This window comes from Musa acuminata, chromosome BXJ2-2 (genome assembly GCF_036884655.1).
Source record: "Musa acuminata AAA Group cultivar baxijiao chromosome BXJ2-2, Cavendish_Baxijiao_AAA, whole genome shotgun sequence".
NCBI lineage: Eukaryota > Viridiplantae > Streptophyta > Magnoliopsida > Zingiberales > Musaceae > Musa > Musa acuminata.
This window is the reverse complement of record NC_088339.1, coordinates 30,691,569-30,707,059: the sequence shown is the minus strand read 5'-3', so window position 1 is coordinate 30,707,059 and position 15,491 is coordinate 30,691,569. Positions and strand designations below refer to the sequence as shown.

At 36.8% G+C, this 15,491-nt stretch overlaps 1 protein-coding gene across 3 annotated transcripts; it reads left to right on the top strand.

Annotated features, from left to right (window-relative positions):
* Positions 1–368: 368 nt before the first annotated feature.
* Positions 369–14,854, top strand: LOC103975312 (mitogen-activated protein kinase kinase kinase 5). Of its 3 annotated transcripts, none has more exons than XM_009390244.3 (12): positions 369–1,107; positions 5,081–5,728; positions 5,805–5,892; positions 6,183–6,245; positions 6,338–6,501; positions 7,984–8,059; positions 8,866–8,925; positions 11,394–11,513; positions 13,755–13,964; positions 14,055–14,131; positions 14,213–14,487; positions 14,577–14,854. In XM_009390244.3, exons 1-11 carry the CDS (start codon positions 608–610, stop codon positions 14,439–14,441), a joined length of 2,235 nt encoding a protein of 744 aa, XP_009388519.2. In that variant the 5' UTR covers positions 369–607; the 3' UTR covers positions 14,442–14,487; positions 14,577–14,854. The 3 variants fall into 3 exon arrangements, with proteins under 3 accessions (XP_009388519.2, XP_064952770.1, XP_018677905.2); XM_018822360.2 differs by having other exon boundaries at positions 414–1,107; positions 5,084–5,728; XM_065096698.1 differs by lacking the exon at positions 11,394–11,513.
* The last annotated feature ends 637 nt before the right edge of the window (positions 14,855–15,491 follow it).

Below are 15,491 nucleotides of genomic sequence, written 5' to 3'. Positions count from 1 at the left end.
AACCTGACCTGCTGCTGCTATTTTAAGACTGCACCAGCAATTATAGGTGATGTCCTTTCTTGGACTCATCTATAAATTCTCATGGATGGGAAAACAACTCATTATTTAAGAAATAGTAAAAGACATTGATATATTATATCAAGACTAAACACATTGACATTGATTCATCTTACTGTTCTTAAGGAATATATATACATATATATATATATATATGTATATATATATAAATATAAAAGAGAGAGAGTTGATATTTCTTTAAAGTCAAAATTAGATATTGTCAACCATCACCTGCATGACATTAGTACAGAAATTAAAAGAGGAGGGGGAAAAAGAAAAAGGGGGGAAAAAGAAGAGGGGAGAGGGGGAAACGGTTGACCTTTTGGTAAATGCGTCCGGTTTTCCGTACGTCCCAAAGCCGCGTGGGGGCGACGCCAAAAGAATTATCGGGTGAGAGAGCGAGGGATGTCGCCCCCTTTCCACCCAATTCTAGGGTTCTCCATGGGCGACGATGGCCTCGTGGATCGAGGCGTAGGATTTGGGGTTGGGCTCCGATCCCTGCGCTGAGGGCGTCTCCCCCACCATACCATGTTCGACCCTTGCCCTCGCGATGCCTTGGTGGAACCGGAAGAGCGCCGTCTCGCCCTCCTCTTCCTCTTCGTCCCCCTCGTCCGCCGCCTCCTCCCCCGGCGGCGGCGCAATTGGCCGTAGCCGTGCGAGGGACCTCTACCTCCCGTGGAGCCGCCGCGTTGCCGTTTCTGCCGCCGGCCCCGTCTCCGCGGGCTCGACGCCGGTGTCGCGCTCGCCCAGCAATCTTGACTGCAATCCGATCCGATCGTCGTCGTCGCCGGTGCTTCTGCCGCAACCTCTTCCCTTGCCGGAGTTGGTGGCCGCAGCGGCGGCAGCCACATCCCCTCGTCCGGAGTCCACGTCGGCACCGTCGTTGGGTACGGCGCTCTCGCCCACCAACTCTGTGTGCTGCCCGCTGCCTTCTCCCAGAGATGCTTCAAGTAGATGGGAGGGTGACGAAGCTAATCATTCAGCTACGGAGTCTTCCTCCGTCGTGGAGCCGATCAATGACAGGGTTGCTTCAGCTGGTGTAGCAGGAAGGTCAGAGACTTTTTAATTCCCTTTCGAAGGGCGTATTTTTCCTGGCATACTTCGGTCCTTATATATTTTAGTAATTGAGTGAAAAGTTGGATACTCGAGTGTTTGTTTACATGATAACAAGTGACTTTGCCTAATGTGAATGTTTGCAACACTGCAAAAGGTGTATATTGTTTTGTTTTTTAGTGTTCGAACGGGTAGGATATAACCAAGTGGTAACTGGAGCCACATTTTGTTTTAGTTTTGTGGCTTTTGCTATAAGTTATTGTTCGTTTTCCTTCATGTTCCACAACCTCAGAAGCATATTCACTGTTTAACAAGTTGAGTAAAATTAAAGCTTCCAAGGGTTTTGGATTGTCATGTTGTTGCTAATATTTCAGTATTGCATCACTTATACCCAATTACCCATGTTTCAACAATATGCTCCAGTTCTTTGCTTGTTTGGTATTTACATTATTGATATTCTTTATTTGATATTCTTTCTGTTTGCTTGTTTGGTATTTACATTATTGAGTTTGTCATCTTTCATCTTTATGGGCTAAGTTTGTGTTCTCTACAGTTCCTAATGGCACTAGTACTTGAATCCATGTGTGTTTTTTTATTGTTTAGAATCTAAACAAAGAAAGTACAATGAAAAATAGGGATGACAAATTACATTGCCTAGGAAGAAGTGTATGATGGTTTATCAACAATTGTTTAAGAAACTAATAGAGCATTCTATTTTAGATTAAATGAGTGAAAATATTTGGGCAAAGGCCTGCCAGAGAACCTGTCAGAATGACAAGCAAAGTCAAGATGTTAGCTTTGGCAAATAGTTCCATGGCTGTCCATAATAGCTTTTGAAACTATATTTCTATCATTATCCCTGAGCAGCTGATGTTTCAAATAATTGTTGATAGAAAAAATCATTTGGATATTATACAAGTTCCTCAACTGTTCTAGTACTTGTGCGTTGACGACTTTGCCTTTTAGGTTACACATCATGTGCATTTTGACGTGTGGATTTCATTAGTTAAAGTTTAATCTAATTTCATAAGCTTGCTGATAATGTTTGTCATCCATGATCTCCTTGTGAAACAGTCTATTTCTTGATTATGGTTGTCAGGAAGGATCTTGCCAGTTCCTGGAGAACTAGTTGAGCAGAAATGACCACTAACGTTTCTGTATTGTGAAATTGAAGTTTAATAAGCACCATATTCAGCACTTACATGTTTTAGCAATTTTATTCAAGCTCCCCAGATGCACTTTCAAAACCAACTTACATAACGATAAATATGACTTTAAAGGTGTTTGACTTTTCACCTACGTTTGTTTTCTGGATATTAGCCACATACATTTTAACAACCTAGAGATAGCTTGTAAGTGAAACAATTTAGTAACTCCTCAAAGTTTCTAAGAGTGCATCTGCATTTGTGCCTATCTTTCCAGAAAATGGAAGATAGACTAGACTGTATCGTATGAATTATAATTCACCCCAGAAGATTTAAATTGATTTTAAAAATAAGTAAATAATGGTGAAGTTGACTCATGACACGGCCAAGTCATAAGTTTCAAGTGCCAGCCAAGTCTTAGAACAGAAGGCTTCGGGTCTAATACCTGTCCTGGAAAACATTTTTTGTGGCTCATTGACCTGGCAATGTCCATCTGAATTCATTGGAAGTCGCTGATGCAATAGTACTGGTATATTTGTGATTTTCTTTAAGTTGCCTGGTCAAAACCAGAAAATCGAGCAACATGTTAGCCACACTAGCATATAGTTGCTAGGGACAAGAACTACAGAAGATGAGAGGAGGAAAACACAAAGAAACAACACTAGGAGAAGCTCAATTTTGGCATTCCTTCTTTCCATCTCTGTTCTGCCATTACTCTCAGCTATTGGACAGGGTCAAAAAGAGAGAAAAGGAAATAAAAGAGCACAAGGTGAACAAGTAATAGGGACCACAGTCAAGCAAGAGGGCATTAGTACTTTATTATTTTTCACTTTTTCATTCCCTTTCTTGTTTCTTCTCCTTCTCTTCTTTAATTTATATGTACTTTCTTTTTCTTTTCTTTTTTTTCAATTTGATGTTTCATCTTTTCTTCTTTGCTGTTTTATTTTTTTTAATATTTCATTTTCATATGAATTCTTTTGTTTGGCTACTGAACGATTATTGTGTGTGACAGAAAGGTTCATGTAAAGAAGTTTACAGGTAAAGTGTGTTTTCAGCCTTGTCTGTGGCTTTGGAGTTTTGGTGTAACAAATATAATATTGTGTTTAAATCTTGAGATTTAAGTATAATTTTCATTTGCTTCAAAATTCAGAATATAGATAACAATTGGGATGATAAACTTTTATTTTGGAAGTTAAAATGATTTTGAACTAATGAAGTCTGAGTCTGCGTTATCATTTTCTAATTTATTCAGTAATGGTGGAGAGGGAGAACTGCATACTCAATGACCAAATAACCATATCTGATTATGGTAACTACTTAGGGGTTATAGGCGTATCCCCTAGCATGCCCTTGTAGCTGTGGGTTGTAGGGTATAGTTGTCTGGTAGTGCATTATCAGACAGCACTGCTGGTTTAGTAACCAGGCACTAGGCACTAGGTGCGAACTGTGGCTGTGGTGTTGTCCTAGAGTAGCTGTCATTGGCAATTCCACCTATCGGTGAGAATACCACTGGTGGATTTCATGTGTATACATCTGATCATTTCTTGCTCAGGTAACATCGTCACACCTTGAGGTGATCATACAATAAGAGAAACTGCAACGAGAGGCACATCCACAGTTTGTGACTTTAGCTGCTCCAATTTTGTTGATGATGATGCTTTTTAGCTCTTCAATCTGTGCATCCTGTGTAATTCATGTGGATCCTTGCAAGCTTTCATTTTATAGAATTGAATTATGGAGATTTGTCAAGATCAGATCTCTTGGTCTTCTAGCATATCTAATCATTGGATGATGATGTTTATTATCACAGTCAAGCTCCTAATCATCTCTTTAGCTTGTAAATCCCACAAGCTCTACCTTAATAGCAGCCATGCCTACCATTGTAGAATTCTGCAAGAATATAAATTACGCCTAACTTTGATACTGAACTGTTAGAATCAATCTTTCTAAGTAGGGCTCTCATCAATTTGACAATGAGAAAGACCTCTTCAGAACTCTAGGATATTTGAAAATAAAAGTCTTATTGTTGGGCAGGTAACTAAAATGACAAAGTAATACTAGAGATATTTGAAGATGCTCACAAGGTTTTTATAGACTAAAAAGACCATAATCCTTATCATATTAAAACTTCAGTTCCTGTATAGCTTTCCTATCCTCCCAATTTTTTCATTTTCACTATTCTTCCATGATATTTCATGTCACTGTTACTGTGCCCCTCAGCATCTGTAAATAATGTTGTCCCTACTTGGTATAGTTGCTCCACTGTGGACAGGATAATAGTTACTCCTCAGTTTGGCCTGACAGGATGTCCGACATTGCCTGGATTGTTCAAGTGAGGCTGATAGGCTGAGGATGAGGCTGAAGGCTGCAAAATTGTAGAAGATATGTGATGGGAGAAGTTGTGGAACTGACAAGTTAGAGGCTTATAGTAGAGGCAAAATTTCTTGCGAACCTCACATGCATAACACTTTTCTTCAGTACATTAACATGGGTTATATTGTGAATTTGCAATGATTGGATTACTTCATATTTTCATGGCCTGATGCATTTGGAACATTAACTTTGTGGATAGAGTTGTTTGCTTGGATTGAAAATTTTAAAAACTGTGCATGGTATTGACTGGTTCATTATTCTCAGCATTCTTCCAAATATTATTGGCTATTGATGTTTTCATTATATCTTTTTTGTTTATTTACTGCAAAGGTAGATGATTGGTTCATTATCCTCAGCATTCTTCCAAAGCTTGATAGCTACTTTGATAATCTAACAGGTTGGCTTTTGTTTCATGGTACATTATGGTATTTATTTGTGCTTATTTCTTGCAGTAGGTCGCCTTATCAGAATTCACGCAGAAGTCCAGAGCTTAGTGATATATCATTGAATGGATCTACATTTAGACGTAACAGAAGGATGTTTCAAGGTCCAAATTCTGTTGGAGCTGTTAACTTCAGGCTGAATATACCTGCCAAAAGTGCTCCAACTAGCGGGTTCTCAAGTCCTGTACGTAGTCCTTTATGTAGCCCTCGGAGATTGAGTAATGTAGACTTTTCCACTTTTACTATTGCAACTCCAGGGCTTCAAGTCTGGTCAGCTCCAGAGATCCCATCCACAGAAATGGTGTCAGTTTTTTCTCCACAGACCTCACCTGAAAAAATGGTTGGCAGTCCTGATCTATCACCACTCTACAGTCCAAATACTAAAAGTCCTGTCTTAAGATCCAGAAATCCAAGTGGACCATCGTCCCCATTGCACACAAAGCTGTTTCCAGAGAACTCTGGTACATGGCATGAGAACAGTGGAAACATTAGTGTTCATCCACTTCCTTTGCCTCCAGGAGCTTCATCTCCTTCGCAATCAGGTTTTTCTCATCAGAATGCAGCAAAAGCTGATGCAATGCCAATGACAAATCAGTGGCAGAAGGGAAAGCTTATTGGAAGTGGCACATTTGGGAATGTTTATGAAGCCACCAATAGGTCAATATGTTATCCTGTTTTGTCGATGGGTGTTAAACTTCTTTCTATTGCTCTAATATGGTTTAATTTTTGATAGACAAACTGGAGCTTTATGTGCAATGAAAGAAGTTAATATAATTCCTGATGATGCCAAGTCAGCTGAATGCATAAAGCAGTTGGAACAGGTTAATTGTTCATTTCAACATATATCATTCTTATCAATTAATATAAGCATGCATAAGCCTTTCCTTGCTGATCTAGAATTGATTACTTTGTCAGATATATCTGATATGACTAACGCACAAAACTTTTACTACTAAACTATTGAGCAGATTCTAAGTGACAGGGTGCTATTTTGTGATGCTTATAGAGTATTGCTGCTATCATCCGTGGATTTTTTATTTGTTTAAGTAATTTCATATGTCTAAAGTTGGTTATATGCCGAATTATTATCCATTGTCCCCTAATTTTGCAGGAAATAAAGTTTCTTAGCCAATTTAAGCATCCAAATATCGTGCAATATTATGGGAGTGAAACAGTGAGCTTTTCTTATGTCTATACTGGGAATTTTTGTGTCACATTTTTTTACAACTTTCTGGATTTTTTCTTATTTATTATTTTAACATGCAGATTGATGATCGGCTCTACATATATCTCGAATATGTTCATCCTGGTTCAATTAATAAATATGTACGCCAGCATTGTGGAGCTATGACAGAATCAGTTGTCCGCAATTTCACTCGTCATATTCTTAAAGGGCTGGCCTACTTGCATGGAAAAAAAATAATGCACAGGTTTGTGTTTCTTTTGCTGCAAATATGTAGTCAAATCGTTGAACTTTTGTGGGTTTGCATGTAATTAGATCTCTACTTATCCGTTTACTCCTAAAAGTTTCATTTTTTTTCTTTCTCAGACTACAAGGTTACTGTGTAAGATGACTTGAACTTTTTTTGTTCAAGAATGTGTTCTGTTGCTACATCCAAAAGACAAGTGTTACTAGGATAACGGTGAACTATTTTTGTGATAATTATCACTTAGATCTGAATTGGTAAAATATTTCAGCTGAACAAAGGCGGGTCTTGTTTGATGAAGTTGTTGCTTGTGAATTAAGCCTCAGATACAAGTGATTACTTTTTTTTTCCCTCCTTTTCTCCTTTTTGATTCAGCTAAAATTCTAACTAGTTTCTTGTTAATTTGTTCATAGAAACTAGTTGGAGTTGATTATTCTTTGTTCAACTTATAAATTTGTATTAGATGTTGTGCATCCTTTTGCAGTATTTAGGTACCTATTTTTTTATGTGTTTTTTTATCTGTTTTTTGAAGAATTTTCTCCCTCATTTTGGTGAGTCTTGTTATGTTTAAATGAACATTTGAAACTTAGGCACTTTTTAGATTTAGTTATTGTTATTGTGTGGCCTTAGTTGTACTTTCTGTTGAAGTGCCTCTATAAGGTTGCTTTTCTTGCTTAGAATGATTTTTTTGATTTGTATATTTCTCTTCTTTTAATTGTAAGATTTTATATCTAGTTGGTGAATACATGGATGCAAGATTGGAGAAGCTTGTTTATGAATGGCATTGTCTTCAAGATGCCTAAAGTAGTACATGATTTGGTTTTAAATTGGTCTAGAAACTTTGAGTAGTACAGCATACTAGAACTAGATAGAACTTGCAGCTGCATGATTTGTAAATCAGTACATGTACCTTTCAAGTGTGATAGTAGTTAGAAACTTTTGGGTTTTGACTGAATTTTAAGGTCATACAAACTGTTAAGATTCTTATTCTTAGTTTGACTTCTCCTTGGTGATTGCATTTTATTCTTAATGCAAATGCTGAAATTTTTATGTTCTCATGACATACAAATGCACTAATGCATGTGACACCAAGTAGTGCCATGTTTCATTGTGACAACTGGGATGCTTAAGCATGCCCCTGCCTGGGTTTTTTGTTTGGATGCTGAGTCCTAGATTTGCAAGTTTATTCTTGGAGGTTCTACTTTCCATTTATAATATCCTGGCATCAGTAGGAATTCAAAATTGACGAATTAATCTTATTGAAATAATTATTGTTGATTTTTTCCTTAATTATTTATAAATGAATTATTAAATATTTAATGTCTATATTTATTGGTTATCATCTTGTGTCTGTATAGTCCTATAACTGCTATAAACTCAAGCTGTAGTTACCTTTCTTAGCATACATTGGTGTTTTCCAGCAAGTGATGACTCATAATTTAATATAAGAATTTATGTTGGCATCTTAAATAATGGTTCATCCAGGGATATAAAGGGAGCAAATTTGCTTGTTGACGTGCATGGCGTTGTCAAGCTTGCTGACTTTGGTATGGCAAAACATGTAAGTGTGGCCTTTTGGTTGAAACTGGCTCCAAATTTACCTACATGTCATGATATAATATTTTCCTTATCTTTGTTGCTTCTCTACTGTGGGCATCTTCTTGGATGTGTCTTGCTCCATAGATTATGAATTAAAATCCAATTACTGATCATATTCTTGATTTTTCATTGTATACTATTTAACTATGGTTTACTATATACTATTTAACTATGGTTTGTCATTGAGTTGTTTATCACAATTGCGATGATAGAACAGGTGGCTGTTCTCATAATTCTTGATGATGCATGATTGCAAAGATTGCAATTTTGGAAATTGGATCCGTGCTAGTCACTGATTGCTGACCGGACTCGTATGGGTTCGGCACACACTGGCATGGTATGCACCATGGTACCAGAAGAGAGGAGGATTAGGGAGGCCAGTGTGAGGAGGAGTTGGGAGGCCAGTGTGACATGGGGAAAGAGAAGGGTGTAGTGCGGTGGGAGATGGTGAGGGGTAGCCCTAGAAGAAAATGCTAATACAAATCTTAAACTGAACTTACTGGGTGGTAAGCTTGGTTTGTAGGGCTTATTGGGCTGTAAGCCTTGTTTTGAACAAATCCCTTGATGCTACATTTGTACTTTGATCATTTGCTGATGTTTTAGCATGGATGCACATGTACATACATACATGTTATTTGTATATAAATTCATGCAGACATTCATATATGCCATCCCTGAGTTCACAAATATATCTGTATCTGCAAGTGTTTTGAACCTTCTCTATAAATGTGACTATTAGCTTATTTCACTTTTTAAAAAATGGATCAGTTAAATGGGGCAGCTGGGGCTCTTTCATTAAAGGGATCACCATATTGGATGGCTCCAGAGGTAATTCGTTTATGCATTGCTTATTTCTTGCTGTAGTGATTATTGTATTTGGTTAAATATCTTGTTTCTTGTCTTTTATCTTTTTCTGATAAGAACACACTGATATGGAAGTGCAGTTTATATGAGTTCGGTTTCACCATTATCTAAAGTTCTAAACAATGGTTTATAAAAGATCCTTGAATTTCACAAATTTGCTTTAGCTATGCAACACAGGTTTTCAACTTTGCCTCACTATGCAATGTTTTTTTTTTGTTAAATCGATGCAAACATGTAGTAATAGTAATCATGATTTAGCTGAGCTGGACATTTGAGTTTGTGAGTTATGTGACTTGACCAAAGCCAGGCAAAATAAAGGGAGAAGGGATTTTGCACAATTACCATCTGGTATACTTCAAGGAAGCACATCCTATAGTAATCTAGTGGTCTTAACTCTAACCATTGTAGTGCAGTTTTCATAGTCAAGACAAGGAAGACATGGAATTTTGTTAGAAAGCCTATGTGCTGACTAATAAAAATAAGTGATGTACAAGTCCATTTCACTTGAAATTAGCCAAATTTAATTTTTGCTAGGTTTGTCTTGAATTACTATAGTGAATAATGCTCTGGGATCATAGTTCCATTTGTTATGTCTAATCACAATGGGGTCCAATAGAAACTTATGAAGTTATAAAAAAAAATCTTTCTAGAGGTTTGCTGTTGCTATAGCCTCAGTACCTTTTATTCACATCAAGCTTTCTTTTCATGGAGTTAACCAAGACATATAACTATTGGCTCATTACAGCCAATTTGATTAAAATTTTCCTACTTTGTTTTCTTCTAGCATAAGTTTGCGGCTACTTCCAATTGAAAAGTTTGTAGCTAAAATGTCAAAAAATTTTAATTGAACTATTGGTGATGTCCCAATGCAGAGATCAGATATATTTAGAAAGAACAAAAGGAGGAAAATTGGATGATAATAGTTATAATCATGAATTAAACAAATGTGGGTATATTGGTCATGAAGTCTCCATCAAGCACCAGTCTTGATCACAATCCTCAGAGATCTGAATCACACTCCCCTACTGGATGTTCCAATGCAGAGATCAAAATTGTTCAGAAAGAAACAAAAGGAAGAAAATTGGATGATAATAGTTATAATCATGAACTAAACAAATATGAGTATATATGTGATGCTGGTATGTAAAATGTGGATCAATGAAGAATATAGATGTGTATAAAAAAAATCAGTAGGAAATATGAGTATGGTTGGGTTCTTATGGTTAAATCCTTTTCTGAATTAAACTGATGACAGTTATAGCTATGAATAAAACAAGTGGGAGTATTTATGTTGTATTGGCATTAGATATGTGGATCAATGAGGAGTATTGATGTGTCTAAGAAAATTCAGTTGGAAATATGGATGGTTGAGTTCATGTTTGCACTTCCTGTAGAGGATATAGGAAGTCAAGCCCATGAAGAAATTTCTGTGACTATGTATATGGGATCTCATCTGATTATCTTCTAGTTGGAATGTTTCTATGAAATTGAGTTTTTAAAGAAACTATATGTTAGATGAGAAGGTTTTCTATGGAAACATGCAATACAGAACTAACATGAAAGCCTGCAAAGCCTTGCCTTGCCTATGTTTACTATATGGATACGGCCATATTATGGGTTTACTGGTTTTAAAGAGTATATTATTTGATTAAGTTAACCATGGTTATCACCTCTCACTTGCAGTTTTATGTGACCTTGATATTTCTTCTATGGTCAAGCTTACCACTTCATAGGTTTCTGGTTAGTGGTTGCCCTGTTTTTCTTATGCACCCTTTTGTAACTAATTACATGGCTTGATGTCTGTAGTGCCTATGTTGTCATGTGTTTTTATAGTTACTTAGTATTCCATCACTGAAGAAATCCTGGTGGAAGTGACCATTTTATATGTATTTTTGACTGGTATTCACAATATTCTCTCAATTTCTTAATAGTTCATGAAATTTTCCTGGAAGAATGGTTTCCTGATGTACTCGCATGTGTGCTAATTATTGCAGCCGTTTGTTGTTTTCTCCGATGCCTTATTTTCCCATGAGACCACCTCCCGCAAGAAAGTGCATCAATTCCCTTTTCTATTTCCTTCTAGTCCCATTTCAGGAACCTGCTTTACCATGTTGCATTGGCATGTGAGATTGCAGTCTCTTGTACTTGAAACATCTTTTTTTATAAATACTTCTTCCTCTTCTGAGTAGGTAAAAGTATTTAATGAAGAGGATATACTAACTCTTTCTTCCAAAGAGTGTAGTTCAGAAGCATCATGAATCTCTTCTTCAAAAAAATTGATGCATGCATAAAGCTTCATTAGAGACAAAATCAAGTCTTTAGACACACCTTTCAACTGGAGCATAATCGATGCATTTAATTTTGGAGTTCTGACCCTACTGTTGCATGCTTAATCAATTTTAACTTTGCAATTTTTGAACATCCTCTTACAGGTAGTGCAGGCTACAATGAACAAGGATATTGGTTATGATTTTGCTGTTGACATTTGGAGCTTGGGTTGTACCATCATTGAGATGCTCACAGGAAAACATCCTTGGAGTGGTTTAGAAGGCGTTAGTGTTTTTTTTAGTGAAGTTGTTTATCAATTGCTATATGTAGTTAGGATGTCTTGTGCTGTCATTTGCAAGTAACAGATGCTCCAATTTAAGCTTGTTATTGACTTATTTCTATAGATTTAATAGCTTCACTAACTTATTCAGACTAATTAGAATATACAGCCTATATGTACAGAAACATGTTTTTTAATGGTTTACAACAGATAATACTGGTTAAAGAATGAATTGCTGTCATTTTCTTGTTTAGCTAAGTTCGGACGATGGATGAGTAGAAACCTATTGTATAAAAAGACCCATGAAGTTTTACTGATCATACATTAAAACACAAAAAAAGGATAGTCAACATGGGGTCTAAGAGGGACAATGTATACAACAGTTTAATCTTACCATAGGAAATCATATTGGTGATGCTGACTTGTTTTCTTAACTGGGGTTGATTGGCTTTTAGCAAATCTGGGCTTTGAGTGTTATTTGTGTTTGCAAATGGATTATTGCTGGCTTGAGCGTGTCTTATTCCAGACTTTCTTTGGTGCACAGAGATTAGTAATTATCATATATAAAGATAGAAAATAAGAAATCATAAGTATCATAATATTTTGCCAAATATTTTAATCAGTACAATTTGATAAACAGTTAATGGGAAAAATATCCAGGTTACTTGACAAAAGAAAGTTGTTGTATCCTTTTTTAGAGATCCCTGACATAAGAATGTGCACACTTTTATTCAAAAATGAGGTCAATATTCAATTTTAGGTTGTCTGCTAAATTAGTAATTCCTGATGGGGATGTTTGTCAAGCGGTCCAAAATACTTGAGCTAAGCCTGTTGACTTATTAATATCAAGCTTCTCCAAAATTAAAGCGACGTTTTAGATGCTCATGGAGTTTTGCTAAATGACAATATCCCTGATGCCCCTATCTGATGTTCTGTAAATAACTTCTCATATGGTAGGGCTTATTTCACTAGACTTGGAAATCAGAACTCACACTTTTTTTCTGTTTCTGACCATGAATTTAGTGTCCCTAAGCCTTCCATCCATAAATTTTACTCAATAGTATTACATGAAAAATGCATTGATGTTCCTCCAGCACTCAAAATAAGATATTATCACCTGGTCATATAGACTCAGTTTGCTTCCAACATAGGTGCTCTGAAATTCTTTTCAAATTATTATTTTATAGAGGGCCTTGGTGTTATGGTAACTGTTGTTTGTTTACAACTTGGGCAGCTAGGATTTGAGTCATGGAAACAGTCTGTGTGTGTGCAGGGTAAAGCTCTAAGATTGATTCTCCCTAGACTCTCACTGGCAAGAGCCTTGGCAAGACCCTCTTACTTTTGATTTAGTATGTATTATTATAGCAATGACCCAGGATTATTCTACACAGACTGTTATTTGCTGTAGTCTTTTGAGACTGTCTTACAAGTTGATATCAGATTGCAAATAAATGCCACAAACAAATTTCTTGAGATTGTGTTGTTCAGCAATTGAAATCATAGATATTTTGAGTTTCTTTATGGTTGCCATGGATAGCGATGAGTCAATTTGGGTTGCAGTCATTGGCATTTGATGATAAAATATGGCAGGATGAATAGAAAATGTTATAAGGGACACCTGTCTATTCAATTAATTGCCTAGAAATTCCACCTTCAAACAATCATTTGTCTCTTGGTTGAAGTGGTGCTAACAAAAAATGAGTACAGTGGATCAGGTATAAAATCCGACCAACTAAAAAGGTACTTGAATTTAAAATGTATCTAGGGTCCTGCTTATTACCCAAATCAGTTGAAGTGAGTTGGTAGATCTGGGTATCCTTCTCTAGTTAGTATCAGGAATGACAGTGGATAGGATATTTGAGAATCTCATCCTACCATATCCCGAACCCTACCATCTAGGTATCAGGACTTGAACCTGACTCAAATGCCTACTCCCATATGTGATTCATGGGTATTCGAGATTCAAGACTGGTTTAAGCGGACCAGGTAGACTCAGGTAGCCAAAAAAACCTTATTTCTGCCGTCGACATCAACAAGAAGCATTGATTGTTTTTAAGTGGACTAGAATAATTTTGCATATATTATTAACTATAAAGAAGCCTAATTTCTTGTTATAAAGGGTTTTTAATATAATAATACATATTAAACCATGCAATTTTAGATGACTGATTTATGATGCACTTTTTCTTTTTCTTCACTTCATCGGGGTCTGCATTTTATTGCTATCTGTTTATGTTGATCACAGGCTGCAGCTATGTTCAAAGTCTTGCATAGAGACCCACCAATACCTGATTCATTGTCCAATGAGGGAAAGGACTTTCTGCGGTGTTGCTTTCGGAGGAATCCTGCAGACAGGCCAACAGCCAACATGTTGCTTGAACATCAATTCGTAAAGCACTCCCACCACTACAATGTTCATGGTTCTCTACAGGCATTTGCAGGGATTAAAATTATAGTAAGTCTAAGTCCTTCCATTACTTCTGCAAGTAAATCTTAACCTTATTATGTATTAAATGGACTGGAATAACTGTTTTGGTCATAATAGGATAATAGTATCAGTCCACGAGACAAAAGTAAATCAAGAAGCGAATCTTCTGTGAAAGGAAAACACCCAACTAATGGGTAAGCTTGTTGCCTGTGAAGTTACAGTAACTTGTTTAACTTATGTTTCATTAGAGCTACAAAATGTTGATTTCTCTTTAGGGAATATGGTCGCTCTCATCCTGAAACTTCTGAGGCAGCAACCTGTCGCACTTCACTTCGTTCTGCACCTGAAATTGCTTCTAGTTCATCTGCTTACACAAATTATACTATACTGAGTTCAGCTGGCTCTTCTGTGAATGTTCTGAATGCCGTGCATTCGGCTGCTGGAATTCTCCAGCCCTACGTGTTACCCAGGCCTCACGCGAAAGAAGCTGTGGATCTCTCTTGATATGACTGCTGTGCAGGGTCAGGCCCAACTTGTTCTGAAATCACAGGTAATGAATATGACAACCTGCATAGAAAGATGAGATCATTCGAGATAAATTGGTTGTTTACAACTTACCATCAATACTCCTTCATGTAGCTCCTGTTTTTTCAATCTGAGACTGAGAAGGTATTTGCTTTTAACCACGATGGTGCGGGGGCTTTGTAAATGTTGGCCTGTGGATCCTCCAAATTAGCTTGGTCGATGTATGCATCTTTTGCAGTCCGGATGGAGAGCTGCCTGTTGTATGCTACTTGTGTTGTGTTCAATAGTGAAGCCAAATTCAGGTGGACAAAGTTCCCAATGTGATTGTTTGATAGCTAGTCTGTACCTCTCTATACAGCAATTGAAAGTAAGAGATTGAAGGGTTATAGTTACACCTGATCTCCAATGTTACAGCAAATGACAGTCCTCTCCTTTCTTCTTTGTTTTGCCTGGTAACACCTATTCTCCTCGGGATAAGCATTTGCAACGCCCTCAGTCTATAAGCTCGAAATAAGACATTTCAACTCGTCTTTTCAACGCTAATTATATATTGTTGTAGTTAAGTTGTAGTTTGTTAATTTCAGCATCGCAATGGTTTTTATGTATTTATTGTTTACCCGTTCTGCTTGCGGCCATTTTTACAGTTCAGCATTGCCTTCAATTTTCTTGAAAACAATTTCATAGCAAAGGTTTGAAGCAGGTTTTTGAGGTTTGGCTTTTAGGAAAGGTATGATCATCTTTGAGAGATTTGAAACGACGACGACGGACACCAATTATATATCCTTTGACAGTTGTCTTCTGAACTAGATTTGATCCAACCGAGTCAATGATTTGCAGGGTTTTTGCTGATTCAATTACGATTTGGTTCCAAATCGATAAAAGAAAAAAAATTGTGGGGGATGATGCCGCAAAAGAAAAAAAATCGATAAAATATAGCTATATATAGCTATATTTTAAACATAGCTAACAATCAGACTAAAATATATAGCTATATTTTAAACATAGCTAACAATTTAAATAACTAAATAG

Bases quoted from the DNA above. Each gene is read 5' to 3' on its own strand.
- LOC103975312 (XM_009390244.3), top strand. From the start codon at position 608: ATGCCTTGGTGGAACCGGAAGAGCGCCGTCTCGCCCTCCTCTTCCTCT. The intron at 13,965-14,054 runs GTAAGTCTAAGT...TGGTCATAATAG, and splicing joins TTGCAGGGATTAAAATTATA to GATAATAGTATCAGTCCACG. The intron at 14,132-14,212 runs GTAAGCTTGTTG...ATTTCTCTTTAG, and splicing joins GGAAAACACCCAACTAATGG to GGAATATGGTCGCTCTCATC.